Source organism: Alosa sapidissima, chromosome 9, assembly GCF_018492685.1.
Source record: "Alosa sapidissima isolate fAloSap1 chromosome 9, fAloSap1.pri, whole genome shotgun sequence".
NCBI classification, from domain to species: Eukaryota; Metazoa; Chordata; class Actinopteri; order Clupeiformes; family Clupeidae; genus Alosa; species Alosa sapidissima.
This window is the reverse complement of record NC_055965.1, coordinates 28,916,059-28,941,767: the sequence shown is the minus strand read 5'-3', so window position 1 is coordinate 28,941,767 and position 25,709 is coordinate 28,916,059. Positions and strand designations below refer to the sequence as shown.

Below are 25,709 nucleotides of genomic sequence, written 5' to 3'. Positions count from 1 at the left end.
ATGAGTAATTAACACGAAAACGTTGCCTGGTGTCCCTTTAAGAAAAGTTTTGTACCCTCAGCAATCACTGCACTTAACAAACTCCTGTGACAATCATCCATCCTCCTATTCTTTTGTGTTTTATGTTGTCTGTACTGTCCACCTTTTTGCTTATTTGGTGTTGAGGAGGGAGGGAAACTGGGGGGAGGGGGGTATGGGGTGTGTTATATGTTATATGTCATGGGGTGTGTTATGTTATATGTTATATGTATGAGGCTGTGGATATCCTGCATGGAATATAATAATGTGTGAAAAAGAATATCCTTATAGGACAATAAAGACTCTATACTATACTATACTATGCATGAAGGCTGACATGAGCAATTTATTTTCTCGGCTCGAGGTGCTACTCAAAAAAATTCTCCAAGGTTGGCAGGTCTGCTGTTGTAAAATAAACAAATAACTTTGGATTGACACAGTGTCATCCATTTCTATGCAGGAAAGAATAATGAAAATAGCAATCTTTTTCTCTCTCTCTCTCTCTTTCTCTCTCAGGCTCTCTGATTGTCTCATGTCAGAGAAAGGTTGTGGTTGTCTGGCTTCAGCTCTGACTTCAAACCCCTCCCATCTAAAAGAGCTGGATCTGAGCTATAATCATCCTGGAGAATCAGGACTGAAGCTGTTATCTGCTAGACTGGAGGATCTTGTCTGTAAACTGGAGATACTTAAGTATGATCATATTAACATTTAAACAGTGACGTATTATCAAAGTTGTATTTTAATAGCTGTTTTACACTGATGTATGTTATCTCTTTGATGCAAATATTTAAAATCCCTTTACTAAGGCTGTTCAGAGAAATTATGTGATCAGAGGATGATTGTTTACATGTAACTGTGAAGAAAAAAACATATTCATCATAAACATCCGTCATTTGAATGCATCTCAGATGTCAGATAAACAGAAAGACATGGAGGTGAGAAAAAGGACAGGAAGACAATACATATGTTCTGATTGTCTGACAGGGGGTATTAATTCTGCTTATGAAGACACTTCACTAAACAGTGGTTGAACTAGGAAGCAGGCATCGCAACAATGGAATCAACTCTAACCTAAATTTAACTGCCCACTATTGTCACTGTCCGAAACCACTGGAAACTGGAAAGAGCATCACCTCATTACTTTAGATCAGGGGGAATATGTACTGCAATAGGCTAGTTTCTGTGGAATAATACAGTAAGCCAGAAACCAGACCAACTGATACCCTGTCTCTGCTGAATTACTGAAGCTGAGTAGGTGTGATCTAGGTCATTTATTGGAATGGGAGACCTCCTTAGAAAAGTAAGTTGCTGCTGTAAGAGGGGTTGGGGTGGGTGACTAGTATGTGGCACTCGTCAAAAATTGAACCAAATGCCCCAGTGCAGTGACAGTGTTGCTGTGAATCACCTTTTTCCACAGGTGGAAAAATAGGTAGACATATCAGAAAAATAATGTGTGTGTGTCATTTTGCTTTCTTACAGAGCTGACAATGCTTCCGTAAGCAGAGCACGGCCACGTTTACTGAGATGTAAGATTGAATGGTTTCCTCGATGTTAGTGATCATTCAAGATGCTTGTGTGTGTGTGTGTGTGTTTGTGTGTGTTAGCATGGTGAAAAGGAACGTATGTATGTGTGTGTGTGGCAAACAGGAGTGTGTGTGTGTATGTGAGAGTGTGTGTATGTTGGCATGGTGAGCAGGAGTGTGTGTGTGTGTAGAGAGTGTGTGTGAGATGGAATTCGCATCTGGAACTAACATTCAGGCCTATCTTGATCGCAGTGGGCAGTGAGTAGGTGTGTGTGTGTGTGTGTGTGTGTGTGTGTGTGTGTGTGTGTGTGTGCATGGTGAAAAAGAAAGAATGAATGTCTGTGTCCCTCCCCATATTCTGATGAGGATGTTCTCATGTTCTCTCCTCTTCTTTTGTCTGCAGATGCCTGTGAGCTCACATTGGACCCAAACACAGCACACAGAAATCTCTCTCTTTCTGAGGGAAACAGAAAGGTGACACATGTATGTACGGAGCAGCCCTATCCTGACCACCCAGAGAGATTTGACCTGTGGGAACAGGTGTTGTGTAGAGAGGGTCTTTCTGGACGCTGCTACTGGGAGGCTGAGTGGGGTGGGCAAATAGCTGATATAGCTGTGGCCTATAAAAGCACCAAGAGGAAAGGGGATGATGATGACACCCTGCTGGGATGTAATGTCAAGTCCTGGCGTCTGTTCTGCTCTCCTGACCTTTACTCTGTCAAGCACATTAATAAACGCACTGACATACCTGCCCCCTCCTCCCACTCGAGAAGAGTAGGAGTGTACCTGGACTGGCCGGCTGGCACTCTGTCCTTCTACAGTGTCTCCTCTGACAGACTTACCCACCTCCACACGGTCCACTCCACATTCACTGAGCCCCTCTGTCCAGGGTTTTGGGTTTGGGATTTTAACTCCCCCGTGTCCCTGTGCCAGATCACATGAGCTCTTCCTCCAACAGGTACGCCCACCTGTCACCTGTCCATACAGCAGCTCTCACTCTCTTACTCCACTCCTCTCTTTTCTCTCTTCCCCCACTCCTCCTCCTCACCTCTTCCTCATCTCTTTACCCCCTCCTCTCTTTCTACCCCTTCTCTTTCCTGCTTCCTCCTCCTCCTCATCCCTCTCTCTTTCTACCTTCATCCTCTACCTTCATCCATCACTGTCTCCTCTCTTTCTGGCTTCCTCCTCCCTTTCTCTTTTCCTTGTTTCTCTCTCCTTTCTCTTTCCTGCCTCATCCTCCTCCTCTTCATCCCTCTCTCTCTATCTTCATCCATCACTCCTGCACCTCTATATATCATCCTATTCTGTCATTCCTCCTTTTTTCACTTATCTCTTTTCCCCTGCTTCTCTTCACTCTCATCTGCTTTCTCTCTCTCTCTCTTTCTCTCTCATCAGTAACTTCCCACTGAGCTGTTTCTTTATGTTTGTGGTTCAGGTGTTGTGTAGAGAGGGGACTGTCTGGACGCTGCTGCTGGGAGGCTGAGTGGAGTGTGAATGTGGCTCATATGGCTGTGAAAACATTGAGAGGGAAGGGTGGGATAATGACACCCTGCTGTGACATAATGACCAGTTCTGCAGTCTGAACTGCTCTCCTGACCGTTACTCTGATTCTCCTCACAGTTACTCTGCCTGGCACAATAATAGAGACAGTCATACCTGTCCCCTCCTAGGAGTGGACCTGAGATGGCCGGCCGGCACTTTGTACATTCTGGCTTTTGGCTTATTTTTTGATCTGGTCAATGCAATTTTGCACAGCAAAGACATGAGAATCTGTGTGTTATGCCTTTTAATTATTACTTTTCAAACATTTGAAAATTATTGCCATTGTATGCTTTTATGTACTATTACTCTTTGCACATTCAATTACCCCTGTGCAAATATGCTATATAAATAAACTTGCCTTGCCTTATTCTACCAAAGAACAAAGCAAAAAAATGCTGAAAAAAAGACTAGCCTATGCCTGTTGCACATGCGCATATCTTCTACTGTCTTCTTATCTTCTACTGTCTTTATTGTACAGTGGAGTTTAGTTATATGTTTATACTTATACTTATGTTTACCATTTCTGCTGTAAGTGCATGTTGTGTGTTATGTCTGTATGCTACTGAGACCCTTGCATTTTCCCTTGAGGATCAATAAAGTATCTATCTATCTCTATCTGTCTATCTATCTATAATCTGCACCTCTGTCGTCCTGACCACAGAAGCCTAACTGACGCTTAATCGAATTGAAAGTGAAAGTTTGTAAACTTATAACCCTCTTAGCCTTGGTGTAGACGTGTTGTAGACATTGATGTGGATGTCTTGGAAACTTGATATCTTACAACAGGAACCTATTTCATGGTGAGTAGACCTACAATACTGTTAGTCCTGCTTCTTTTTCTGTTTATCTGTACAGTAGCAATGAGAAATGAAAGGGGATGATGTTGTCAAGTGCACAAGATGTTACTCAGGACATCTTATCAGGCTTCTTTGTTTTCCAATGTTTCACATCTGACAGAACATGGGTATTGCATGGGCCCACACATGGGCAAACCAAATGAATATATATATATATATATGGGCTATATACTGTATATGGGCAGGGATGTAGTGGAGGCTAAACGCAAGTGAACACAGTTTATCCACCTCTGAAATGTATCCACCTCTTATTAGACCACAAAAGAGTTTATTCACCAATTGGTATTGATTGATATTGGATTAACATTCTAAAATCACACTGTGTTATCCACACTCACAATAGGTACACACATCAAAACTCTAGGAACCATTTAATACCACTGGTATTGTTATAAACATTGGACAATAACCTCCACCATTATCAAATCTGAACTGAATGCCGTTTTTAAAATACCGCATGTTGCAGTCAACCTTACCATCATTTGTTCTAGCCTCTATTATAATCCTGATGCAGAGCATTTTTATTCAGAATGAATTTACTTCCCATCAAGGTAGGGTCTTGAAGTAGCTTAATATTATATTAGTGTATACTGTAGCTGTAGCTCTGTTGCTTAAATGTTAAAATCCCTAAATGTTAAAATCTTAAATGTCATTCTATTGATGCAAGTCACTTTGGATAAACACGCCTGGCAAATGAATAAAGGTAAATGTAAATGTTTTACCTTATTGTTTTTATTATGAGCAGTGGTGGAATGTAACGAAGTACAAATACTTTGTTACTGTACTTAAGTAAATATTCCACGTATTTGTACTTTACTTAAGTAGAATTTATAGTGCATACTTTTGACTTTTACTTACATACATTTTACAGCAATTATCTGTACTTTTACTCCGCTACATTTTTACAACACCATCGTTCCTTTTTACGATACATTTTATGATCAGATTTTTTTTCTCTCTGACAAACACGTTTGTTTTACCAGGGGGCGGGGTTGCTACCACAGGTTCTGGAGCGCTACGTCCCCAGCTTCTAAATCTTTGAAACATAAGCTTCTAGTCTAGACCAGGCAAAGCGTGAGCTTGTAGCCATCTGCATTCGGTAGGCTATATTCACCAGACCCATGGCTACACTGGACATGCAACTGTGTTCTGTGCCTTTCTCTGTCTGTTATCTGCAGCGTTAGGGCCTCCTCTCCGATGAGATTGCTATCCGCGGATCAGCGAAGTTACAGGCTATGCCCATGCTTCTGTCACACGTCTGATCATTTGCGGCACAAATAAACGGTAGACTATTATAGAACCGCTGGTCGAAAAAAAAACGTAGCATTTTCCAGATTAGAAAATATTTCTTAATTGTGTGTGATCAAATAAAGAGGCATAGCCTACAATTGGGGGGGGGGGGGGGGGGGGGGGGTAGAAATGTGAGCGCTCATTCAATGTCTATGTGCGTCTGCGCAAGTGAAACTGAACCTAATCATAAAGACACCTTTCTCAGCAACTTTTCTGTTCAATCAGCAGAATTGGCATTACGATCCACCCGACGTTTCCCTGGTCTACCCCGTTAAACTTCAGGCTCTCGTGTTTTGCTGAATGATATACTCAGCAGACCACCCTAGTAGATAACCAGAATTACAGTCTCTAGAATTGTAGGTCAGAATGTAAACTGGGCCACAGATGGTAAGCACAATTGCATTAGCTTAAAACTATCTAGTCGAGTATAACCTAAAAGTACCTTAATTAAAATGCCACAGCCCATACTGATTTTTCTTTTAGAATATAGATATTAAGAGAATAAATCATTATGCAAATACTTTTACTTTTAATACTTAAAGTACATTTAAAAGCAGGTACTTTTTACTTAAGTAGGGTTGTCATTGTGGTACTTTATACTTTTACTAAAGTAAATATTTCTCTGTGTATTTGTACTTTTACTTAAGTACTGAGATTCAGTACTTCCTCCACCACTGATTATGAGACTACAAGATGAATTGGCAAAAGGGGATTTTTAAAGGCAAAGGGTGCTGTATATATATATATATCATGGTCATTTCTCAGAATTGAAAGGATTATAACTGTATTGTCTGTGAGAACGTCTGCAACATTTTTGTTGTTGTCTGCAAAAATGTGTGTCTGCAAATGTCTGTGGTTTTCCTGTGGACCTAAACGTTGCAGCCTACGTGACTGTGCTTGTGCAAAAGTCGCTGTTTTTTTTTCTGTGGACCTAAAAGATGTGGTCTATGCGACAAATGAGATGTAGCCTGCGTGACAAGTGATCCTTTTGTGATGAGAAATGTTGTAGTTGATGATTAAGTAGCATGTGATGCAATTGAAATGATTAGCTGTGTCTCTTTAAAGATTAACTGATCTATGCTTATGCCTCCAGACCTTAGTAGTGATCCAACTCATCTATGTTCACTTATGAACCATTGAATAGGCTATGATCTATGCATAGGTGAATGTTTTTGTACTGCCATTCAACTGATTTTGAACTGAATGTCTGCTGTTTTTTATTATTATTTCCAATGGCTAATGTTATGTTGGTCAAAATCCACTATACTGGTTCCCTGTTGAATAGTCCTACCACATAAAGTGTCCTTATTTCATCACTTGTGTTACATGCAAATGTGTTGAACTAGTTGTTATAACTAGTTGCCATAGTCTGTGTAGCATATATAAATGTATGTGACCTGACAGACAGGAATGTCAGGATGAATAAAAAGATGCACATGTCTGACCAAGGGGTGTTTTACTGTATATTGGCCATTTGTCATTTGCTGTAAGTAAAAGCTTTTTTTATATACTGCCACAATGTTAATAGAAAAAAAACAACACATTGAAACATATCCATTGTCTTGCAATCAGCCCCCTCCATACACAATAATGTGTAACTGTGTTTTAAAAAAGAAATAGGGCTGTCTTGTGCATTTCCTTAATACTTACAGAGTAAACTGTCACATTGACAAAATGATAAAACAGTCTGACTATCTTGACATAAACAATGGCATCATGACTTGTCATTTTGATTGCACTGACCATTTCATTGGCATAAACATTTGCTTTTGATGTATAAACATTTTGAGCAAGATACGCACTTCTGCAGGTTAAGCACCATGCAGTGCAGTTTGAACTGTTTTGAGAAATGTACTAACTGTTGTGCAAATGTCCATTATGATTTGATAAATAGACCAAATGCTCTCTGTGTAGAAGTTACACCACATTGATGCCAAAGGAAGCAAAAAAGGAATACACTCACAAGATAACCACCCACTTCAAAGACAGCAGGAATGCACAAAGCCTATGGCAGGGCATTCAGGCCCTCACGGACTACAAGCCCGCGCCACAGAGCTGTGAGAGCAACATCCCTCTGCTCAACAACCTGAACCGCTTCTTTGCTCGCTTTGAAGCACAAAACAGCACCTGCCCACAGAAGACCCATCCCCCTCTACATGAGCAGCCCCTGTGCCTCTCTGCCGACAGCGTGAAGAGGACACTTGCTGCTATCAACACCCGTAAGGCAACAGGTCCAGACAACATCCCAGGTCGTGCGCTGAAGGACTGCGCAGGGGAGCTTAAGGATGTCTTCACAGACATCTTTAACACTTCCCTGAAGCAAGCCATCGTCCCATCATGTTTCAAAGCTGCCACCATCATACCTGTGCCGAAGAAAACTGCTCCATCCTGCTTCAATGACTACCGCCCTGTGGCACTGACACCCATCATCATGAAGTGCTTTGAGCGGCTTGTCATGTCACATATCAAAGCCATTCTCCCCCCCACCCTGGACCCCTTCCAGTTTGCATACCGAGCCAAGCGGTCTACAGAGGATGCAATCTGCTCTGCCCTCCACCCAGCCCTCACCCACCTGGAAAAAAGAGACTCATATGTGAGATTGCTGTTTATAGACTTCAGTTCTGCATTCAACACCATAATACCACAACAACTCATCTGCAAACTTGACAAACTGGGACTCAGTACCTACCTCTGCAACTGGCTACTGGACTTCCTCTGTCAGAGGCCCCAAGTAGTACGTGTTGGCAACAATACCTCAAGCAGCATCACACTGAGCACAGGGGCCCCCCAAGGCTGCGTGCTCAGTCCGCTGCTCTTCACCCTGCTGACGCATGACTGCACTGCAACCTACAGCAACAATCACATAGTGAAATTTGCTGACGACACAACTCTGGTGGGTCTCATCACCAAGGGCGACGAGACTCAATACAGGTTGGAGGTCGACCATCTGACCACGTGGTGCAGGGACAACAACCTCCTGCTTAACGTCAGCAAGACCAAAGAGATTGTTGTTGACTTCCGGAGAGGTCACACCCAACACCTGCCACTGACCATCGACGGTGCTGTGGTGGAGAGAGCGAGCAGCACCAAATTCCTGGGGGTGCACATCAGTGAAGACCTCTCCTGGACCACCAACACTGCATCACTGGCGAAGAGAGCTCAGCGCCGCCTGTACTTCCTGCGGAAACTCAGGCGAGCAAGTGCTCCACCAGCCATCATGACCACATTCTACCGAGGCACCATTGAGAGCATCCTCTCCAGCTGTATCGCTGTGTGGGGCGGAAGCTGCACTGAATACAACAGGAAAGCCCTGCAGCGCATAGTGAACACAGCTGGAAGGATCATTGGTGCTTCACTCCCCTCCCTGAAGGACATTTACACCACCCACCTCACCCGCAAGGCGACCAAAATTGTGAGTGATGCAAGTCACCCCGCTCACAATCTGTTTGATCTACTGCCCTCTGGGAAGAGGTACAGAAGCCTGCGCTCCCGCACTACCAGACTCACCAACAGCTTCATACACCAAGCTGTAAGGATGCTGAACTCTCTCCCTCCTCTCCCCCCTCCACCCTCAGCTACATAACATCCTGGACATTGGACCCACAATGGCCGCCTGCACTACTCCACTTGCACACTTGCACACTTGTACACTTGTACACTTTACAACTTGGTGTTGTTGTCCTGAAAACACAACACTTCTGCTGCTCTTACATAACTTGCACCACTATGCCACTTTCTTTATTACTTAGGTCAAACAGAACTACCCAAGCCTTTTATTGGCCTGACTTTGCACTAGTATTTTATTGACTGTCTATGCACAATTTCAACCAAATTTTGCTGCTCTTATTTTTTTTCATTATTATATGTGCCCTCTTATTTACTTATTTACTTACTTTTTTGTTTACTTGAATGTTATGTTTGTCTGTGGACTTAAATTGGAAGAATATGTCTTGTCTTCACCGTGGGATAGTGAGAAACGTAATTTCGATCTCTTTGTATGTCTGGAACATGTGAAGAAATTGACAATAAAGCTGACTTTGACTTTGACTTTGACTTTGAAAGGGTGGCGATATAGCACCACAAATTAGTGGTTTCAGTTAAGCTAATTCATTTAACTACACAGAATGATAAACATAAAGCTACTTATCTTATTATGTATGCAATGTATTGTATGCAATTTTCTCTAGCAATGAGTGTGCACAGCACCATCAATGCATACATGGGTATACATTGGTTCATGGGTATGTATTTTTGGAAGGTAGTGCCTTCCTTTACAGAAATTTCAGGTTTCTGGTGAACAGTTGCCGCAAATTTGTGGCAAGGCCATATTTTCACATGCAAATTAGGTTTCTGGCTAACAGTTGCAGTTCACTTTTGGCAATGTTCCAGCAAATTTGCAGCAATGCCATATGCAAATTAGGTTTGTCACCAGAAGTTCATTGGAAGTTTGCCATTATTGGTTATGTGTGGTGGCAAATCACTGGCGAGCACATTTTACATTAGTAGCAAACTTCTCATTGTTGCCAGAACTTTGCTGGAAGTTTGCCTAGTAGTTGCCAAAGGTGATCCCTGTCTGCGGATGTGATCGCTACAGTATGTTTGTTGTGTCTGTTTTAGATAGCCGGACCTCCATCTCCAGTGCCCAGCTGTGTGTCTCTAAAGAGTGATATGTCCTTTCCTGATAGACCAGATCCCAGCAGGGAACTCCCATCTGGAGTAAAGTGAGTTTCAACACACACACACACAGTCCTACAGTAACAAACGTTGTTGTGTAGGCTAGCTACACTGACATGTTTGGGTCATTAAAAATCAGACCCCTTGATGTTTAATATATTTGTGCCTTTCTTTAAGGATGAGAACCCAGAAGTCACCGTTTCTTATAGTGTTAAGTGGCCTGAGAGACGTAACATGGTCCTAAAAGGATATTTGGTCATCATCATGACAAGCGGGTTTCATAATTGATGACCAAAATAATCAGTAAATGTGCGTAAGAGTGATTTTGAGTGTGCTTAGATTTTGTTCTTAGCGAAGAACAAATCCAAGAAAAGAAAACATTGGTGAATGTCAGAATCTTTGTAAACATTTGTTTGTAAGAACAGTTGATGATTGAGGCCCACTGATGTTATTACGACATATATAACTGAACAACGGTGCATTAACAGGTGTTAATGATGTGTTTTTCCCAAAAAGATAACATTGTTTAAAAAGAAGTAAGAACAACACATCATTGCCATGCACAGTGTAAAACACTTAAGGAAATAGGATGTCCTTTAGCTTTATATGGCCCCTGGTTTCAAATCCAAAGCCCTATTTTAACAATGTAAGCTCATAGCCTTAAGCATGTGGTGCAATTACATTGAATTTAAATCCATGTTTGCCCCCTTTTCACTTTTTAACTGCAAAAAAAAAATGGTTGGGCATTGGTCACATGGTTCAAAATACTTGTTAAGAGTATTTTGGGGTTACATCCAATACATAAAAGAGTTGTTAAGAGTTGTTTGGGGTTACATCCAATGAATAAACTGATGATACTGCCATCGTCTATTCTCTTAAATGGCAGGTTCACTTTCACCACGGTGGCTTGCTAGTATAATAGACCCCCCCCCCCCCCCAAAAAAAAATGAATAAATAAAATAAATAAATACATTTAAAAAATATATAAAAAATAAACAGGTGGTAGTACTACTAATCCACACATTTGGGGTTAGATGTGCTGGTCTCCCCTTGTAGCCAGACTCCCAGACCAAACTTTGATTTAGTCTTCAATCATGTATTTTGGTTTTCGCACACAGATTCCAGCAGAACCACAAATCCTACCTGCAGAAGAAGTTTCAGTGTCTGATTGAGGGAATCACACAGCAGGGAGAAACCAGACTCCTCCATGAGATCTACACAGATATATACATCACAGAGGGGGGAGGAGGGGAGGTCAATGATGAACATAATGTCAGACAGATAGAGAGGGTATCCTGGAGAGAAGCATTAACATGCAGTCCAATCAAATGCAGTGACATTTTTAAACCCTTATCTGGACAAGACAACCCCCTCAGAAAAGTGCTGACAAAGGGAGTGGCTGGAATCGGAAAAACAGTCTCTGTCCAGAAGTTCATTCTGGACTGGGCTGAAGGAAAAGCCAATCAGGATGTTGACTTCATATTTCCTCTTCCTTTCCGGGAGCTGAACCTGATGAAGGAGAAAAAACTCAGCCTGGTAGATCTTATTCAGCACTTTTTCCCGGACATCAAAGATCCAAGAGTCTTCACCAGTTCAGAGCACAAAGTCATGTTCATCTTTGATGGTCTGGATGAGTGTCGACTTCCTCTAGATTTCTGCTCCACCCCGAGCTGTTGTGATGTGACAGAGCCAGCCTTAGTGGATGTGCTGCTGACAAACCTCATCAAGGGGGATCTGCTTCCCTCTGCTCTCCTCTGGATCACCACCCAACCAACAGCAGCAAATCAGATCCCTCCTAAGTATGTGAACAAGGTGACAGAAATAAGGGGATTCAACGACACACAGAAAAATGAGTATTTCAAGAAGAAAATCTTTGATGAAAACCTGGCAAAAAGAACTATCACACACATGAATTCATCCAGGAGCCTCTACATCATGTGCCACATTCCTGTCTTTTGCTGGATTTCAGCCACTGTTGTAGAGAAAACATCAAAAGAACCAGAGGGTGTAGAAATGCCAAGAACAATGACTCAAATGTACACACACTTCCTTATCATTCAGACAAGCACAGAAAATGTCAAGTACACAGAGAGAAAAGAGACAGCCGAAGAGTTGATTCTTAAACTGGGGAAACTGGCTTTCCAACAGCTGGAGAAAAGCAATCTGATCTTCTATGAGGAAGACCTGAGAGAGTGTGGCATTGACATCACAGAAGCATCAGTATACTCAGGAGTATGTACTCAGAGAATCAGAGAGGAGTCTGGGCTGTACCAGGGAAAGGTGTTCAGCTTTGTGCATCTCAGCATCCAGGAATTTCTTGCAGCTCTGTATGTGTTCCTCTGTTTCAGCAAGAGAAGAAGCAACATGCCTGACCAACATCAAACCTCTCAGTTGTCTGCTCTGTTCAGAGCTCCAACACTGCTTGACCTACACAAGACTGCAGTGGACCTGGCTTTGGAGAGTGAGAATGGACACCTGGACATTTTCCTTCGGTTCCTTCTGGGCCTCTCACTGGAATCTAATCAGAATCTCTTAAAACACCTACTGCCACAGAGCAGTAGCCAATCAGATAGATCAGAGCAAATAGTCCAGTATGTCAAACAGAAGATCAGAGATCAGAGGAGTTTAGACAGAAGGATCAACCTGCTCTACTGTCTGAATGAGCTGAATCACCATGCTGTAGTGGAGGACATTAATAGGAGCTCAGGGACCCTGCATGTAGACTTGCTCTTACCAGGAGAGAGGAAGACTGTGAGATTTGAGTTTAAGATGCCAAAAACACAGCTGGCTGAGTTTGACCTGCAGAAGTACATAAAGACACCAGCGAAAGATCAGATTGATCTTCTCAGTCCAGATGAAGTTCTTCAGAAGCTGCTGTCAGTGGTTACAACATGCACATCCGCTATGTAAGTAACAGTGTGTGTGTGTCTAGGTGTGTGTGTGTGTCTGTGTGTCTGTGTGTCTGTGTCTGTCTGTGTGTGTCTGTGTGTGTATCTGTGTGATGTGCATGCATTCCTTCATCTCAAAGGTGCAACATTTTTCTGATCTCATAAGCAAAACTCTCTTTAAGAAAACCCATGTGAAAACTTGGGTGATACCTGTGTGAACCATGTGTTCATTTGCCTTCCTGGTTTAGTGCTTAAGTGCTTCGCACTTATCTTACATGATTCTGTTGGATAAATGATGTATTGTTGTGGCATAATATGTCAGTTTAACATAACGGCGTAGCAACCTGCCCTGTTAGCATCACTGTAAGTCCATTCAGTGATGATGCAAATAAATGGTCTTGCTAAAAACGCCATCCAATAACATCATTTTGCTCTCAATCATAACTTTGAAGTTGTTAACTACCGTAAATTGACCGAAATATAATATTAAAGTGAGTCACTGCTTTCTACGGCTGTTGTAGCCCGACAGTACAAAACATTTAAACATACCTACATTTAAGTAAAAGATCATTTCCGCACACTAGTTTAATACTACAAATTGTTTATTTAGATCAAGCGACCCGTTTCAGGGGAGCAAAACCTGAACGGGCAAACGTGCCTTGCGCCCATTACCTAGACATACCCAGAGACTGGCATGGTTTTATTTCAGTTAGCCTAATAGCTGGTTTAATTTGCAATGAGAGATGATCTTGTGGAAAGTACCCCATGTCAATCTCTATAGGTATGGTACTGTATGTTGATTTAATGGAGCGCTGTTTCAACAGTATCCCTTCCATTTATCCATCTCTGTAATTTTTTAATGTTGTTATGCAGACTTGCTGAATGCAAACTCTCAGAGAGGTCCTGTGGAATTGTACAGTCACCAAACTCCTTGATAAAGCTGGACCTGAGTCACAATGACTTAAAAGATTCTGGAGTTCAGTTTCTCTCTAAGGGACTGTTTAGTCCCCACTGCAAACTGCAGACATTAAGGTTGGTGTAAGGCCATGCATTCACTGACATTTATTTGCACTTATTTGTTTACTTAATGTTTGTAGTTAGTAATACACTACAATGACAGGGAAATAAAAATAATCATTATGAAAAGAATAACTGAACTATATGCAAGCCACTGCCATTGTATTGCCATAGTATTTAGAGATAAGCTGATACCAGTCAACAACTATTGGCTGATGCCGATGTTAAGCCAATATATTGTTCATATCACCCTATCAATTTAGCTACATCATATATTGCATGTGTGTGTGGGGGGGAAAGTCTCTTGATTATATTTATGTATCAGGGCACTCTGACTTGATGATGTTGTTTTATCAGGACACTGTTTAAACAAAATGTTCTGTTTCTGCAATATGATATCTTTTGTCATGCTGTTATGCAGACTTGCTGAATGCAAACTCTCAGAGAAGTCCTGTGGAATTGTGGCTACTGTTCTACAGTCACCAAACTCCCTGATAGAGCTGGACCTGAGTCACAATGACGTGGGAGATACTGGAGTTCAGCTTGTCTCCAAGGGACTGTCTAGTCCCCGCTGTAAACTGCACACATTAAGGTTGGTGTAAGGCCATGCATTTACTAACCGTTTTCATTTATTTGTTTACACAGTTTTTGCAGTTAGTTATACAGTTACAGCCAGGGAATCAAAAATATTCATCATGTATAAAGAATTGTGTGGTGTGTCAGTAGTTCAGAAGATATAGGAGGAACTGACCAGGAGTTTGCTGTCAAAGTGTCCTTGAGCAAGACGCTGAACCCCAGAGTGTTCCTGATGAGCAGGTTGGCGCCTTGCATGGCAGCCTCTGTAATCAGTGTGTGTGTGAATAGGTGAATGTGTGGCATGAAATTGTAAAGCTCTCTGCCATTTACCATTTATCATTACAAAAGAACTGAACCTCAATTAGTCGGCCCTTCATAGCATCAATTTGCCAGTCGGTGCATAATACAACATTTAGCTAGTGCAGAATTGATGAGCCATAACAAATAAACATTTTATGTCATGTTATTTGCAGATAGGTCAATATCAGTCAACAACGCAAATATCAGCTGATATATGTTAGCTACATTACACAAATGGCCCTATTTTGGCAATCAGAAATGGATGGTCAGGCGCAAAGTTTATATACATTAAAGGTGTGGCCAGTCCAAAATCACTAATTTAATGGTGTGATTTTGTGATCAAACGCTGGGTGATGGGCACTGGGCGCAAAAGGGTTGTTATTATGTTTCTTAATCATAGTAAAATCTTTAAAGTGTGTGTGTGCATGTGTGTGTGTGTGTGTGTGTGTGTGTGTGTGTGTGTGTGTGTGTGTGTGGATAATAGGCATGCAAATGATCTGTGGTTTACTGAGGCACGGTTTTAAAAGTATTCCACACATTTATCCATTTCCATGCAGACTTGCTGAATGCACACTCTCAGAAAAGTCCTGTAGAATTGTGGCTACTGTTCTACAGTCTCCAAACTCCCTGATAGAGCTGGACCTGAGTCACAATGACCTTGGAGATTCTGGAGTTCAGCTTCTCTTTAAGGGACTATCTAGTCACTGCAAACTGCAGACATTGAGGTTGGTGTAATGCAGACTGCAGATATAAAGGTTCTCTTTATACTATGTTATCATAAAGTTACTCATTTGGAATAAATATCCCTTACATTAGGCAGGGCAATATTTGCATTATATTATTTAACATGAAAGCACAGTAATCTTTGTTTTAATTAAAAAATAGTACTTCTTGCTTGTGTCAACAAATCTAAATGCAATATCTAGTGAAAATCAACACCAGCTAGATAGTGAGGGAACTACCATATTTTATACTTGTATCATTATTTGAGCATTTAACTGCATTTAGTCAATTTGATTTATAGTGACCTTGCACAGTATGTTGTCATAATTCTGTCAAATGCTGCAGGTTTGCTGGCTGTATTCTCACAGATAAATCTTGTGAGATTATGGCTTCAGTTCTACAGTCACCAAACTCCCTGATAGAGCTGGACCTGAGTCACAATGACCTGGGAGATTTAGGAGTTCAGCTTCTCTTTAACGGACTGTCTAGCCCCTACTGTGCATTGCAGACATTAAGGTGGGTGTAAGACCACACAGACTGCAGATATAAAGGTTCCCCTTATATTATATTAATGTTACAAAGGTTCCCCTGATATTATATTATATTAAACTAACAGGCGGGTCACAATTTGTCAAAAATAATTCTGTCAAACATTGCAGGTAGGCTGACCGTAAGGTGGCGATCACATTAGCCAGCAGCTGGTGGCAGTGGCAAGCGTAATGCAACGCTCAGACCATAATAAGTTCTATCTCATTCTTAAGCAACACAAATGGTTTGCCTAAACTGACAATTGAATATGCTCGCGTTGCACTTTGAAAGTTGAACCAAGTTCAACGCTCAGCTTATTCAATGCTAGCATTACCTCAGCGCTACCAGCGTTCCGTTGCTAAAGCATAGGACCCCCGCCTCTTGCCGCTGGTCAGTGTGATCCTCGCCTAAACTCACAGATGGGTAAAACTAAGGAAGACAAGTAATACAACTAAGCAAAATTAAACAAAACAGGAAAATTGCACTTGACCAGATTCATATAGTAATATGTTACTATATAAACGAATATATATAGTCTTATATTTTAAACAACTTTACTATATTTTGGTAAATTGGTTCATGATAACCTTGCATAATATATTGAAGTTTGTCATAATTATGTCAAACATTGCAGATTTGCTGGCTGTAAACTCACAGATCAGTCCTGTGAGATTGTGACTTCAGTTCTACAATCAGTAAACTCAGCTCAGCTGCAACAGCTGGATTTGAGTCACAATGACCTGGGGGATTCTGGAGTTCAGCCTCTCTCTAAGGGACTGTCTAGTCCCTACTGCAATCTGCAGACATTAAGGTTGGTGTGAGGTCATGCAATTTCTGATATTTTTCTGTTTCTTTGTTTACTTAATTACATTATACAATTTTGGTGCAATTTCACAGTTGGTGACTACATTTCCAAAGTCGGACAGAAATCATGGGAGTTGTGCTGAAGTCGCGTTACACTCCCATCAACTAGGACTTTTAGTGTAAGGTGCCAATGTTAGCGGTTTTACGTCGGTCGAATCAGTCTTTTTTCTAGATTTGGCGTTACGACAATATCAAACATGTTTGATATTATCGCAAGTCTTTTAGTCGTGGCTCATCCAAATAGTGGTGTGAACAATGTAAAAAACAATAGTGACCTCACTCCAACACCAAACAGGAGGTGCAAAGTAAGCAATTCATGGGTTTCATCAGTTTCCTTGCCACAATCTAGTTGAAGATCCCTAGTCATTGCTAAATCATAGCCTGTGACTAGTCTGTGACTTAAAACTCTATGACTTGTCTTTAGATGTTAGAGGGTCTGAGACTTTAGTCTTTCAAAAAAGTTTTCCAAATCTTTGCAAAGCCTGTCAGTGTAAGGAGGGCATTAGTGGCAAGGAAGTAAATATATTTGTGATACAATTATTTCATTATCTCCAAATGTTGCAATCTGTGCATAACACATGTAGGTAGTGCATAATTTGATATAACAGATAAACATCAGCCACTAACATTGTAAGTCATAATATTTGCAAACAAGCCAATACCAGTCTGTTTGTCTTTCTTAGGCTCAGGAAGTGTGGTTTCTCAGATGAAGGTTATGTTTGTCTGGCTCTCACTCTGATGTTAAACCCCTCCTGTGTGAAAAAGCTGGACGTGAACAACAATCATCCTGGAGAATCAGCACAGAAGCTATTATCTTCTACACTGAAGGATCCTCACCGCAAAGTTGAAGCCCTTCGGTATGTACTCTAAAGAAACAGAAACCACAATCTGCAGTCTGGAGTTGTACAGTGGGCATCGCTTTCAAATTACCATTTAATTCGCTCATTATGAGGCGTGAAGCTGCGTGAAGCTTTAGTACCACTTTCAACCACTGTGCATCGCTCTGCCACTGTACATCGCTCTGCCTGCCGCCCCCTCTGAAAAAGCATGATCTACCATTAAATATAATTGTTGCCGAGAGTAATCCCAGCCTACGAATTCAATAACAAAATAAATCATGCATAATTAACATTACCTTGATTTAGGCTACTTGGGTATGGCTTAAGGCTTGACTACACGTGGTAACGAAAATCGAAATCGAAATTTGCTGTCTACATTATTGTCAGTGTTGGGGGTAACGCAACTACGCAAATCAAAACAGTGTCTTGTGTGATAATTGAGCCAGTAGAGAAATAACTGTTCAGAATTAATCTGTAGCCTTGGGTAGGCTTCTGCAGAAAACAATGTTGTTGCCGATTTAATACTATCTGGCGACGTTTTTAACAGGCTACGCAACAACTATGACCCACGTTTTGGTTTCGTAAATTAATTTTCCCTACTTCTTGACTGCAATGTAGTCAATTGGCTGCTTGACATGTCATTTTTATTTTTCTGTACAAAAAACAAATACATCTGCTTTATGCCGCAGAATTACATTCATATTTGGAACTTACATAGTCCAATGCATCGTTACACTACGTTAGTGTTTCCCAAAACCATAGTAGCAACGAATGTTCGCAACCACTATCGTAAAGTTGTGTAGTTACAACTACACCTCTCGACTTGTAGTAGAATGTTGTAGTAGACTTGTAGTTCCGGGGATCTTCATGTCAAAGACGTCACTGACACCAGTTATTTGTTTGCAAATTAATAATTATAAATATATTTAGGTTTCTAATTGATATTTACACTTCTAACCACCATACATCCATATTTTAAAATGCCCAAGGCAGAAAATACATAAATGAAAAGTCAATTTGCAGCCATGTGCACGTAAGTAAAAGTCACACACCTGCAGATAATAATAAGGTGGTGCGCACTTTTTGACGAGTCAGTTGAGAATATGTAGCCTTATGTAGCCTTTTTTGCAAACCAGGCCAAGAAGGCTGATTCTGATTTTGATAATATGATCTGTACAAAAGATAAACTTAGGTAAACAACGATGTGAATATTGTTGTCAAAATCTTAACCCAGATTCGAACTCTTGGACAGGGGACTGATAACTGCTGCGCAACGGCGGCTGTCATCTGCCGGCCTTAACGCAGTGCGCCACAGAAGTTTGTGCAGGTGCCCGTTCACGTGCTACTAAACGTCATTAATCACCTTAGTCCAGACTACTGAAGTTTGGAAACTATCATGGTCCAAATTTACAAAGTACTATGTAAGTATGACAGTTTTGGGAAATAGTGGTAACTTACATGTTGGTTAGTTGAATGATGCATCCTGTTAGTAAAAAGCTAACCTCCGTAGTTGTACGGGAAACGTACCCAGATCAGCTTGTAGGCCATTAGCAATCTGTTTATTTTATTTTATGAAGCCTATACAGTAGATCACTTGCCACATTCTCATTTTCAATAGACAGATGCAATAGCCATTGGTCAAATATTGAGTATAAAGCAATTAAGATAGTATGAAGTACTTTTTGTATAGGCTACTATCATAAAAATGTGTTAAAACGAATAGCATTTTGCAACTTGACAAAACACTGGATTAAATATCGTAGGCACAGGAGAAAACTTGTACATCCATTGGCCCGTGGGGAGATCACATGCCAGTTGCCTCTCCCTTCAGTGCTATGACTCTGTTGATGACTTTGTCCAGATGGTCTATGTATTTATAGCAACGTTCGGCTGTGAGTTTGTTTCGCCAAAATAAACTCTATTGCAGATATCAATGCGTCTTTGTTCATGGGTTTTACCAGTGTTTAGCTGTGTCACAAAACAATAAGCTTTGTCAGACTACTTTTAAAATGATATTCAGGGCTATACATTTTAAACATTCAGGGCTGAAGACCCGACAAAGCCTTGCGTTAATTCTTCAGGTGGGAAGTTTCAGGAATTTTCATACGAGAGACGCTCTCATTGGTGGTTAGTATATGGAGTAGGGGATTGACAGCAACATAGCCAATCACATTATGAGATATGCTGAATTTAACATTAACTGCGATGTTTGATTTTAAATTAATGTAAATTCAGCTGGGACTGTAAGCTGGCACACGTGGGTGCTCGATGTTTTCCGTGGGTGGCTCGAGCACCCACGGTATCGGTGCCTATGACAAGCGTATCTCGCGGTTGCATCCATTACAAACAAACATGCAATGTGAACGTCTGGGATTGGGGAGAGCACTAAATGCTCTACTGAATAAGCACAAAGTCAAGCCTTTAAATGAAAAACACTCTTTAATAATCAAAAAATAAACGCTAATGAAGTAAACTTGTGACCATCAAAAATCGTTTATCACCTGTAACTCTGTGATAACAGGACGTAACAGAAAGGCATTTGGCTGAGCAACGGAGGTTAATATGCTCTATATTTTGTCCAAATGATGTCTGTCTATCATCGTTGCACTCGGAGAAAACCAGAATGTTTAATTTGTCCTGCGTTTCTTCTACGGCTGCAAGCGGGATTCACTCACAGTTAACCAAATATTTCTTTATTAAGGCAGGGCAGGCATATTTCTGGCTATTAAATTATTTCTAAACCAGTCTGCTAAAGTCTGTAGTGAAGTCTGTGTAGGGTTTTCCAGGCTCCATTTCTTTTTACGAGACACCCTGCTCACTTGAGACATCTGCCGGTTGTTTGGGTTGTTGCAGCATCATTGCAGCGTCACTGGAAAAATACAAATTAAAGTCGCGTGATACCGCGCGAGGGAAGCTGGCCAAGTCGAAACACTGCCCACTGTATATCGTGAAGATTTTTCTTGCCATCTAAGGCACGAGCCCATCTGTGAGGCCAAGCCTCACCAAGTAGCCCGTTTGTTTACAACTAACATTACATTTAATTAAACTGCTTATAGCCTAGGCTATAAAACGCGACACTCATTGTTTCAAAAGGAGTCATGGACGGTACGGCAGGGCATGCCCAATGAAAATAAATTAACGCAACGCAACGCAACGCAACGCAACACAACACAGACCCCGCTTCTCTCACGTCAGTCACTGACATGAACGAAACACAGAACCCGCTTCTCTCGCGTCAGTCACTGACAGTAGCCTAGAATAAATGCATGGGGAAAAACACTTTCCCATGACAAAGACATCGTAAAACACTGAAAGTTAATATTTTGTCACTAGCAACATACATCTGTCCTTTGTCAAATGTGTTACGTTCCAAGTAAGTGCATAATTCTGCTTCATAAAGTTGAACAAATACATTTGCTTACCGCGTGATCCCGCGCGCGGACCGCGAGGGAAGCTGGCCAATTCGAAGCACTGCCCACTGTATGTATTTATTTTTTAGCATATATTAAATTTTATCCTTCATCATTTGTTCATAGACATAATTTTTTGTCGTAAAAGCAAGTAGGCTAGTAGATTTGAAGTAGGATGTGGATTCACATAAAACATAACTCCAGAGTACAAACAAGATAGAATCTATTTAGGTAAGTTAACAAGTTCAAACTATTGATTGAGAGCAAAATTACATTAATTGGTGGAGTTTTGAACAAGACCATTTTTTGGAACACTGAATGGGCTTACACAGTGAAAGGTAAAGGGGCAGCTAACATGTCAATAAATGCTATTTTATACCACTGACAATGCACAATTACTTCTGTGGTAGGGTGATGAGGGTCTCTACAGTATTGTAAACTTTGAAAGTTAGCTCCAACAATATATGGGCCGCAACATAATGAACAAGAAAATTGTGGGTCCCAAAGCCAGACCAGTTAAGAACCTCTGCACTATTGTATATTCTCCACACCGGACAGTAATATTTAATGTCAGATACTGTGCACAAAGAATGAAGGTCAACACGCCACAGTATGGGCCCTCCTCCCGCGAGGGTGAGCAGTTTAGGAAACACATAACAAATCAACCTGTTACCCACTACAGAGGGTGCAATCTACTTGCGCAAGTAATTCAAACAAGAGTAATGGGTGCGCAGGTGAACACAGAGAAGTATAGACTGTAAATATGATGCAATTTGATTTAATTTCATGATTTTGTTTTATTTTCATACTTGATCGTACAAACAAGTGTGTAGTCTCTTTGGAAAGCCCCACTTCTGCTCTGTCATGCAATAAAGTCTCATGTCGCTGCGATAAACAGTTCCAGAGCAATGTAACAGAGAAGAAAGGGTGTGTTTTTGACGCACTTTGCGTCAATCGGGTTCTAACCTCTCCCCTGTCAGTATATCTATGGAACTCCTCCTATGGCGTGTGATTGTACGCCTGATTTTTAAGCTAAGCAGCAGCAATGGTCGTGGCCGCTGAGTGGAAGGGATCTTGCTACTCAATGTGTTCCTAAGGTTGGCTATCACTATGTTACAAAGGCAGTGAAATATTAGACAAATGTATGGCCGCCGAGTTGTAAGACAAGCTCTCATTGACATGGAGTTCAGTACAAGGCCCAAGTACTCCACAGTCGTGGAAGGCCTGAGCATACTCTTCTCCCTGTTCAGCGCAAGTCCCAGCTTGAGGAGGTGCTCCAATACTGCCTCTGTATCACTCTTTGCCTGATCTCGGCACACAAATTAGCCAGTGGTCTATATAATTCAGGACACAAATCCCCTGACGACAGAGTGGAATCAGAGCTGCATCCGTGCACTTTGTAAAAGTGCAAGGAGCCAAGGACAGACCAAAGGGGAGAATATTGTACTGGTATGTTTTTCCCTGAAAGTCGAAGATACCTCCTCTGGCTTCTGTAGATTGGGATATGAAAATATCCATCCCGCAGATCTATTGTGGTGAACCAATCCTCCTGATTGACAAATGTGAAAACAGTGGACAGGGTGCAGCATCCTGAACAGAAGGTGCTGAAGGTACTGGTTGAACCCAAAAAATAAACTGAAGCCATTTGATCCTCAAGTCTGGGTTCTTGGGCAAAATGCATTGTTGAAGTTATTTCCGTGCATAGCACAAGCCCGTTGACATTCAGCCATCCTTGCATAGGCCTGTGAAAACTGTCACAGAGCTAAATTAATTTTGTGGGCACAGTCTTAACTGGGCGAGCTCATTAATAGTAATGAGCTCAATCAATTCCACGTCAAACTGAAGAGCTTTTGCAATTGGCCTTATTTCTCTGCTTATATCTTTTCAGTGGCTAGAGCTGACAGAGGAGGTAGCTGTTCATTTTCACATTTACAACATAGCACGAACACATATGGACATATATATAACATATATAAAACAATACAAGTAAAACTGTTTTGTGTGGCAGGGCACCTTTAAATTGATTTATGCTAACCTTTCATAATATGTTGATGTTTGTTATAATTCTGTCAAACATTGCAGATTTGCTGGCTGTAAACTCACATTTCAGTCCTGTGAGATTGTGACTTTAGTTCTACAGTCAACAAACTTAGCTCAGCTGCGACACCTGGACCTGAGTCACAATGACCTGGGAGATTCTGGAGTTCAGCTTCTCTCTAAGGGACTGTCCAGCCCCCACTGCAAACTGCAGATATTAAGGTTGGTGTGAGGTCATGCAATTTCTGATATTTTTCTTAGTTTACTTCATTTTGATTGCTAAATGAATGCACCTGAGTGGCAAGGATTGTGATTTGTCAAATTTCATTATCTCTGAATGTGCCAGTCTTTGCATAACACAGGTAGTACAGAATGTATATACATGTGTATACATGTGATGTAACAGATAAACATCAGCCACTGCCATATGTCATATTATACACAAATAAGCCAATACCAATGTGTTTGTCTCCCTTAGGCTCAGAAAGTGTGGTTTCTCAGATGAAGGTTATGTTTGTCTGGCTCTCACTCTGATGTTAAACCCCACCTGTGTGAAAGAGCTGGATGTGAGCAACAATTATCCTGGAGGATCAGCACAGAAGCTTTTATCTGCTACACTGGAGGATCCTCACCGCAAAGTTGAAGCACTTCGGTATGTACTCTAAAGAAAGAGAAACCTCAACCTGCAGTCTGGAGTTGTATGTATTTATTTTTAGGACACATGAAATTGCATTCAGTAGTGCAGTGTTTCTTAAGATATAGCCTTTTGAAATGAAGATGTCAAAATTGATCATTTCGGGAAAAAAACCTCTGGTGCCTAAAGGGTTAAGGATGACCCGAAGTTTATGTAGGGATTCAATTTCCCCATCTAATTTGCATATTATGACGTCATATGACGTGGCGGCCATCTTGGATTATAGAATTTTCATGAAAAGTCACATGTTTGAATGAAAAAATTCAGCACTTCTTTTCCCCCCAAAATGTCCCTCACCTTCTGTGTGCTGTATTGCACAATACTGAATGCTCAGGTAAATAGTAAGTAGTAAACAAAATGATGTGTAAATCATTACTAATAAATGGCAGTAACAAACCGAATGAATATAGCGGTAGGTTGGCCTTTTGCTGTAGAGATTTTCCATTTACTACATACAGTACGCACTCTGAAGCCATGTATGGGGTACATATATATTATTCATATGACACACAAACACAAGTAGACAAGACCTGTTTAGTTCAAAAGCTCACTCGCCACGGCAAGGCACAGATCAGGAGTGAGATGACGAGACAAGACGAGAGACAATGTTAGTATTTTTTTTTCTTTTGGTTGTTTTTTTTAGCTGACAAAGACACATACATCACAAGGACATGAACTCACAAAAAAGAACACATAGTGTACACTACTAAATGGTCAGGGAAATAGATAGTAAATCAACGGTCTAAATCATTACTAATAAATGGCAGACAAAAAAAAGAATTTATGTAGCAGGCCTTTTGCTGTAGAGATAATGACTCCCTATCCATCCAGGTGACATTTCTTGTAGTGTTTCAGGGTGTGGTACCTCTCATTGCAAGGCACAACACAAAGACCCACCCCACACTGCCTACACATGTATTTTGTCTGACGGCGGCCTTTAGGGCGGGTCCGATCAGAACAAACGACACAATCTGGGTAACCATCAGCCTGGCAGATAAAGTGGCGCTCAGTGAGTCTCTGTGGCATGTCTCCCAGTGAGGATGACTTTCGGCCTTTGTTGCTCTCTTTCCTGGAGAAGCCTTCCAGTAAAGCAGTGATGACATCCTGCACGAAGACTTTCAGGGGCTTGTGAGGAGCAGCAGTGCAGCGGCAGTAAATGATGTGGGCATTCACCATGCTTACACTGAGAATGGCATTGAAAATCCTATTGTACCATTTCCTTGATCTATGGGGAAAGAGGTAGGTCTTCAATCTCTGGTCTGCTGTCTGGTCTGGCCCCCTGAACGAATTGTAGTCATCAACACAAACAGGCCTATTTATCTCCCTATAGCCACTATCAGTGTGTTTGGTCCTAATGCGCTTTCTGACACATGCGTTGGAATGCAGTGTAGAGAGCATTGTGAGGCGCTTTGTATCATGCCACGCACAAGCTAGCATTTTCCCCTTCCTCATGAAGACTGGGTCATCTCCCTTGCTCAATGGCAGCTGTTCACGGGTGAGGCCCTTTGGCATCCCCTTCCTGTTACTGCTGACAGTCCCACACAAACCCGAATCATTGCTTGCCAGCTCATCTGCTATGGCTGGCGAGGTGTAATAGCTGTCCATATACACCTCATGCCCTTTCCCTGTGTACGGGGCCATCAGCTCACGGACAACAAGGTGTGTGGCACCGAAATCAGCATTAGGCCTATTTTGTCCAGTGTACATGGACCACTGTAGCACATAGCCTGATTTTGCTTCACTCAGAACAAATACTTTGTAACCATATTTGTCTGGTTTGTTTGGGTTATACATTTTGAATGTGGATTTCCCTTTGAATGCAATGGTCATTTCATCCAGTGACAGCTGCTTAGATGGGCCATACACTGCTGAAAACCGGGGGATGACCAAATTAATGATTGGGCGGATTTTGAATAGCCTGTCATAGCC

General features: G+C 41.4%; 2 protein-coding genes across 30 annotated transcripts in view; both read left to right on the top strand.

Moving 5' to 3' along the window:
* Nucleotides 1-25,709, top strand: part of LOC121719407 (NACHT, LRR and PYD domains-containing protein 3-like) — an 851,137-nt gene that overhangs the window by 681,802 nt on the left and 143,626 nt on the right. The window lies entirely within an intron of this gene.
* LOC121719377 (NACHT, LRR and PYD domains-containing protein 12-like) overlaps nucleotides 1-25,709 on the top strand; it is a 732,803-nt gene that overhangs the window by 690,661 nt on the left and 16,433 nt on the right. For 6 of the 26 annotated variants that reach the window (XM_042104909.1, XM_042104896.1, XM_042104897.1 and 3 more), the window contains 7 exons: nucleotides 14,231-14,401; nucleotides 15,243-15,410; nucleotides 15,754-15,924; nucleotides 16,571-16,747; nucleotides 17,484-17,657; nucleotides 23,132-23,308; nucleotides 23,565-23,738. In XM_042104909.1, the coding sequence (XP_041960843.1) occupies nucleotides 14,231-14,401; nucleotides 15,243-15,410; nucleotides 15,754-15,924; nucleotides 16,571-16,747; nucleotides 17,484-17,657; nucleotides 23,132-23,308; nucleotides 23,565-23,738 (1,212 nt within the window). Of the gene's footprint in view, nucleotides 1-13,665; nucleotides 13,825-14,230; nucleotides 14,402-15,242; nucleotides 15,411-15,753; nucleotides 15,925-16,570; nucleotides 16,748-17,483; nucleotides 17,658-23,131; nucleotides 23,309-23,564; nucleotides 23,739-25,709 lie in introns of all 26 variants that reach the window. The other 20 variants (XM_042104903.1, XM_042104907.1, XM_042104910.1 and 17 more) reach the window with 12 other exon arrangements.